The following is a 6,859-nucleotide window of genomic DNA, read 5'->3' on the forward strand; positions in this document are numbered from 1 at the left end:
GGCGGGGCCCCGCAGCTTTATTGGCGCCGGCACCTCCCGCCGCCGCGCGGGCCCGCGGTGGCCCCGCCCCCGGCCCCGCCCCCTGCCGCGGGCGGGTCAGGGCGGCAGCAGCGCCCGCAGGAGGCGGGGGAAGTTGGGGGTGCCCCAGCCGGTGACGGGGTCCCAGGCGGGGCCGGCGCAGAAGCCCTGTCCCTGCACGGTGCCGTCCAGGCAGGAGAGGTGGCAGCCCTGCGTGACCTGCGGGGACAGGCCTCAGCACGGCCGGGCCGGCCCCACCGCGGTGGCCGGCGCCAGGCCCGCGGGGAACAGCCCCCCCCCCCCCCCCCAGCCCCTGGGAGGACTCAGGGACCCCCCCCCGCAGCCCACGGTGGGACAGGAACCCCCGGGAACGCGCCCCGTGGGAGGGCATGGGAACCCCTCGGGGCACCCCCGGGGCGAGGGCCGCCCCTCCCCAGCCAGCAGCGGACCAACCTCAGGACACACGCCCCTGTGCAGCACAGGAACCCCCCCACACACCCCCAGCAGCGCAAGGGGACCCTGCCCCACGCAGCCCGCGGAAACGCTGTGGAGACGGCCCGCGGCCACACCTCCCGCGGGAAGGCAGCACCAGCACCCCCCAGCCGCCCCCCAGCAGGACGCTGTCGGCCCCGCCCCGCCCCAGGCTTCCCCACCAGCACCCATCGGCCAGGCGCCCCGGCCCCCCCGGCCCCCTGCCCAGCTCACGTCGTAGAGTGCAGCATCGTGCCCCCGCTCCTGCAGCTGGTAGAGCGCGGGGTTGAGGAAGCCCAGGGGCGCGAGCCCCCGCTGCAGGCGCCGGTCGTTGATGAGTGCCACCATGCCCCCCACCACGGGCGTGGACGCCTGCCGGAGACACGAGCACCTCAGCGCCCGGCAGCGCGGCCACCGCGGACCGGCACGGGGCTGTCCTCCTTACCGACGTCCCCGACACCCAGGGCAGCGGGATGCGGTTTGTCACCACCCAGTAGTTGTCGGAGAGGGCAGACAGGTCGGGGTAGGCACGGCCGCTGCTGTTGTAGTAGGAGCTGGGAGGCAGCTTCGAGGCCGAGCGCAAGAAACGCCCGACTGCAGCAGCCTGGGGAGAGCGCAAGATAAGGAGCGGGACGCCTGGCAGCGGAACCTGCCCTTGCTCACCCCTCTGCCCCTCCTTCCCCTGGCCTGCAGCCCAGCCCCGGGGCTGCTTGTGCCCACCACCGCCCATAGTCATCCCCCGCAAGTGCCACGCAGCCCCCCGGCCCCAGCCGCAGCCCCTGGGTCCCGCAGAGCAGGCGCCTCCTCACCTGGTAATCGGGCATGGGGAAGACGTTGCTGAAGCCCCCCCCGCTAATGTAGTCCGTCACCTCTGCGGTCACCAGGAAGGGGTTCTTGAAGGACGTTCCACCCACGGTGGTGACGTAGGGACTGGGGGGAGAGGTGGGCACCGCGGGTGGGCACGCGACTGCCTGGGGCCTCAGTGGCATCCCACGCACCAGCCCCCTCCCGAGGAGCTGCACAGGTTCCCCCAGCTCTGAGGCCTGTGAGCGACCCCAGGCGTGCTGCTGGGGCTGACCCTCAGGAGTCCCCCAAAGGGGCTCAAAACCAGCTCGAGGCAGCAGCCAGCCACAGGCCAGGGCTTGAAGTGCCAGCAGCAGCTGGCCCCGGCTGTGGGCAAGCTGCAGCAGCCAGCTCTGCGCAGAGCCTCACATCTCCACAGGACCCAGGTTCACCTCCCTCCTCTACCTTGAGGCTGGAAAGCTGGGCCGGAAAGTGTGGTTCCCACCGGGCACCCTTCTGCACCCAGCGCCATCGTCACCTGCCAACAGAGATGGATGGGGTAGTCCGGCAGCATCCGAGCTGCTCATCGTCCACCAAATGCTCCCAGGAGCGACCTGGGGGAAGGGCTGTCTCCACCTCCCAGGCTGGGATTCCCAGGCAGGGGATCCTGGCTGCGCAGGGGCAGAGTGTCCCCGTTCGGTGTTCAGCACAGAGGTTCCCCACAGTGCTGGGACCCTCGGATGCACCCGCACTGGGCCAGCAACAGCACGCACCTGAGGCAAACAGGATGGTCAAGCCCCGGGCAGCTGCCTTCATGAACTCCACGTTTACACGCTCCATGTAGGCTAGTGACAGGCTGTCCTCGTCATCCCCATAGCTCACGGAGTGCACCCAAGGCAGCGATGACATATTGCTGAGCAGGAGCAGCCAGGCCAGGAAGGGCTCCTGGCTCTCGTGCCTCCCTGCAGAGACAGAACCCTGCAGCTGCAGGTTCAGCTCCTCCTAGGACACCAGGCTTGAGGAAAAGCGGGGGATAGCATAGGGGGGGGACCATGCCTCAACAGCACCACCAGCACCAGGAGCTGAGCCCTTCAGCTCCTGCCCTGCCTACAGAGAGCAGATCTGCACCACAGCTGGTTTGGAGCTCTCCCGTGAGCTCTTGCTGGCAGCACGGCTGATCTCGGGGATTGTCACGGTGGATGGCCCCAGGCTCCAGCTCTGCCAGTGGCTCTGGTGAAAGGGTCACGCTGATCCCCAGAGCAGGGGGTCTACACTCATCCACTCCTTCTCTGAGCACCTGTCGCAGGGCTGCAGCCACCCTTGGCATCCAGACAGCCACGCAGCCCTTCTGAGACTCAGACAAGCCTTGGCCCCCCTACCCGTAACAGTGGGTCCCAGAGCAGTTTGATGTACGCTCCACCTCCATCTGCCAAGGTCCCTCATCCCTCTCCATGAGGTGGGGAGAGCAGGGCCCCAGCCACCCCTTCTCACTCTCAGTTGCTCATGTAACTGCCTGTCTCTGCACCCTTTCCACACCACTGACTGCACGGAGGAGGTGGAAGTTAATGCACAGCTGTGCCCGCCTTCACCATCAGGAAGACAGAGCTGGTAGTCCTAAGGGCGTTCCGTCTCCTGTTCAGCCAGTTTCTGATCTCGGACAGATCACACTTTGTCCTACAGCACCGTAGCCACGTTTGTGCAGGCTGTTTTGCAACCTTGTTTTCTCAAATTGCCTTACTCTCCTTTATTCACTCTACTGGTAGATTCATGGGCGAGATCAGCTTCAACCCCAAAGAAGCAGGAAAAAAGTAAAAAGACACAGTTGCTGCGCTCTCCCTCCATGGAAAGGCAGCAGAGTGGGGTGACTGCTTTACATTGTGTAGTCGAGGCATGGAAGTCCCTGTTACAGGATACTCTGGATGCTGAAAGTTCACATGGGCTCAAAAGCAACTACAGAAATCAATGGAAGATGACTTCCCTACGAGCTATTAGAAACCGACAACAGCTCCAAATTTGGAAGCCCACAAGGTACGTGCCCATAGTAGCTGGGAAAGCATTCTGGGGATATACCACAGCCATATACCACAGCCACAGCCATGTGCTGTTCGTGTACGCCCCTCCAGGCGTTCCCCTTTGACAGATGCCAGATAGACTCAGTACAGCCATTTTTTATGCAGAGAGCAAGTGTTTCCCTTAACAGCAGGCAGGTGTGTCGGTGCTACAGCAAGTGGGATGCATGGAAGCAGTCACAGGGCAACTCTGGAGGGGGACCAGTACCTGCATTGCTGAAGACCCACGTGGAGATGTTGGCACCCGTGCTCATGATGTATTCCACGTCCAGACTGGCCTCCAGCCCAGCCTTGCCCTTGCCCTGGTGCCCAACCACTTGGTCAACCTGAGAGCGGTGGCCAAAGCTGCTGCCAAAGAGCTGCATAAACTCAGCCAGGTCAGCCTGGTGGAAATACTGTTCCAAGAACTGGGGGGACAAGGAGTGGACAAGTTTTTTCTCGTTTTCTCTTGAAAAAACAAGGTCCGTTTTTTCTCCTGACTTAGAAAGTTGGCCCAGTATGGGTCTGTGAAATGCTAGCCCACCGGGTGCTCCCACTAGCCACTTGAGGAATACCCACAGCTGTCCTGGGACCACCAGAGCAGCAAAGTGTTGGAGATGCACCAATGTGTGGAATTCCCATGGCCTATGGGCCTCTGACCTGGACCGGCTCCACCAGTTACCTGGGCACAGGCCTGGCTGTTGTTTGGCAGTAGCCCGATGTCTCCTCCTGTCATGTTGTATCTCTTACGAATGATGGAAGGCATCACGCCCAGGTGGAAAGCCGCTCTCCCTCCATAGTGCTGCCTTGTCTCCGTTTCCTTCTTGGCCCAGGCTCTGCTGACCACCTTTCTCTCTGCGGGGAACCGGTGCAGGCCACCCACTGGTGTGCAAGCAAGCAGGAAAAGAAGCAGCTGTTAGGGCCCAGAGCTCTGGGAAGACAGTATTATGGCCCCTCGGCTCCCCCTTCACCATCCTCGCTCAGGCTTTGCGCCCAAGAGGGCCGGCCTGCAGCAGGGCTCGGGGGAGCCCATCCCCTGCAGCACCTGCCCCGAGTGCTACACAGGAGGTGGGGAAGTACTCCCTTGGCTTCCTCGCCAGTCCTCACAGATATTCCCAGGCTGCACAGCTCAGGCTCCCCACTGCCGGGCCACTACCGCAGCTTGGCACCCCTTCTGCTCTCCTCATGGAACGGCCGTGGGACCCACACAAAAGGGACTCACAGAAGGGAGCATTTCCACCTCAGAAGCAGCTGCATGTCCACAGAGACAGGCTGCACCTGAACTCTCCGCACTGAGCATCCAGGCCCGAGAGTACCAGTAAGAAACATTTACTTTGGATGCTGCCTGTCCACATCATAGAATAACGGTTTGGAAGGGACCTTTAAAGGTCATCTAGTCCAAGCCCCCTGCCATGAGCAGGGACATCTTCCACTAGATCAGGTTGCTCAGAGCCCCGTCCAACCTGACCTTGAATGTTTCCAGGGATGGGGCATCTATATCCTATGCACAAAGCTCCTCAGGGAGGTCTAGGGGCAGCTGGGACCATGGCTGGAGGGCCTGCCACACTGTCCTCTGGGACACCGAGATGGCTAGTCCTGGCTGCTCAACGCTTAACCTCCCACCCGCACCCTGGGCAGTGAGAGCTCTGGGCAGCCTCAGCTCCCCTGTGTAGGACGTACCAAAGTCAAGGTGCTCAGCCAGCTCCTCAGGGACAGCGTAGGGAAGCGGGGAGCGCACAACGCTGCGCTGGCCCTTCACATAGCGGTGGAACTCAGCCCCTGGCAGGAGGCGCTCGGCCGTGCTGCAACACAAGGAGAGCCACCGCACGAGGATTCACGCAGCTGGGACAGCCGTCAGCGCGCCTGTCCAGCAGCATGCCCGTTCTCTGCCCTTCCACCCTGCCTGCTGCTGGGATGAGTCAGGGGTGAGCTCCACTTCCCACCAGCACAGCTGACCTTGTAAAGCAAAGACCACCTTCTGTACCTGACCAATTCCCGTCACCAAACTGAACCAGCGCTCTGACGCTGCAGGGTCCCCTGTAACTCTATCCCCAGTCCTCCAGTGGGGACTCGGTGGCCCCACAGAAGGCAAGAGGAGGTGCGGGCGCTGCACCCAAGCACCCAACGGATATGCACGTCTTGTTTCCAGTACTCCAGGTCACTGGCTGTGACTCCCCCCAGCACCAGGACCAGGCACACAGGCAGCCAGCTCTTGGCTGCAGAGCCCTCACAGCCCAGGCAGAAATGAGGCTCAGCCCTCCGTCACCCAGCCTGCATTGCAGCGCCTTGGGGAAGGGGAAGGTGCAGCAGGCAGGGGCAGGGTCTGGCTTCTCCTGTCTTTGTGGGAATGGTACAGCCACCACAGTGGGGCCCAGCCCCACCCAGGGCTCACCTCGCTGGCATGCAGCACTCCAGGAAATCAAGGGTGATAACACTCCTGCAGTTCTCAACACCATGGCCTTGCAGCCACTTCAGCACTGCCATGAGCGTGGCTGGGGTCGGCTCGACAAGGTCCTGCACCTGCTCCAGGGACAGGTACTGGCCTGTGAGGCACAGAGAGGGTCAGAGCACCCTGCTTGCAGGGCCTGAGGGGACCTGGCAGGGCTCAGGCGCACAGCCATTACCGTATCGTGGCGAGTGGGGGTCTGAGACAGCATCGACGAGCCGGGCAAGGCGGCCCATGCCTCGTTGCCGGAGGGCGAAGGTCAGCAGCACTTCGTGGCCGGGGTTCACGCGGCCTGTATGGGTCCAGCCAGGGGGCACGCTGCGGGCACGCTGTGAGCGACAGGCGGGCACCGGCACTCCGTCCTGTCCCACCGACCCGGCACCTACCGGAACTGCTGGTCCCGCTCCAGGGCCAGGCCCGCGGCGCAGCTCCAGGCGGCTGCACACAGCGCCAGCACGGCGGGGACCCCCCCACACCTGCAACAGGCGGTCAGGGGAGAGCGGGCACCGGCGCGGCACCGGGGCCACCGGCCGCACCAGGGGAAACCCGGGGACTGCCAGGTGCCTTGCCTGTCGTCCCGAGCCCCAGCCACCCCCGGGCCGGGGAGCCCCGCCCGACCCCCCGTCACCCCTGGGCCGGGGAGCCCCGCCTGACCCCCCCGACCCCCCGTCACCCCCAGGCCAGGGAGCCCCGCCTGACCCCCCGAGCCCTCGGCCCCCCCGGTCCCCGTTACCCCCGCGCCATCCCGCCGCCTCCCGCCGCAGTGCCCCGATCACGTGTGGGGGCGCATGATTCCCGGTCACATGACGAGGCCGAAGCCACGGTCACGTGGTGGGCAGGGCCCTATACCCGTCAGTCACGGCGGTCCGGGCGCGGGAGTTCCTCGGGGCCGCAGGTCGTGACTGCCAGACCGGGACCGGGACCGGGACCGGGACCGGGACCGGGACCGGGACCATTACCGTGGCTGAGAGCACCGGGACCGGTACCAGCCCATCCTCCCGGCGACTCGCCGGGGGGCCGCACCGCCAGGCCTGCGGTGGGCTCCGGTCACGGAAGGCCGCTTGCTAGCGGCCCAGACAGGCTGCCCGGGCAC

The 6,859-nt window shown here is 64.6% G+C and overlaps 1 protein-coding gene across 2 annotated transcripts; it reads right to left on the reverse strand.

The window, feature by feature from the left end:
* Nucleotide 1: 1 nt before the first annotated feature.
* TPP1 (tripeptidyl peptidase 1) lies at nt 2-6,859 on the reverse strand. 2 transcript variants are annotated; one of them, XM_072851095.1, is made up of 13 exons: nt 6,616-6,859; nt 6,153-6,242; nt 5,945-6,084; nt 5,713-5,863; nt 5,001-5,122; nt 4,003-4,202; nt 3,550-3,748; nt 2,046-2,234; nt 1,738-1,810; nt 1,299-1,419; nt 935-1,093; nt 724-861; nt 2-237 (listed from the first exon to the last, which is right to left on the reverse strand). In XM_072851095.1, the coding sequence occupies exons 1-13, from the start codon at nt 6,720-6,722 to the stop codon at nt 97-99; spliced, it is 1,830 nt and encodes a 609-aa protein (XP_072707196.1). In that variant the 5' UTR covers nt 6,723-6,859; the 3' UTR covers nt 2-96. The 2 variants fall into 2 exon arrangements, with proteins under 2 accessions (XP_072707196.1, XP_072707197.1); XM_072851096.1 differs by lacking the exon at nt 6,616-6,859 and adding an exon at nt 6,500-6,549.

The sequence above is a fragment of the Ciconia boyciana genome, chromosome 1, assembly GCF_034638445.1.
Source record: "Ciconia boyciana chromosome 1, ASM3463844v1, whole genome shotgun sequence".
Taxonomy (NCBI): domain Eukaryota; kingdom Metazoa; phylum Chordata; class Aves; order Ciconiiformes; family Ciconiidae; genus Ciconia; species Ciconia boyciana.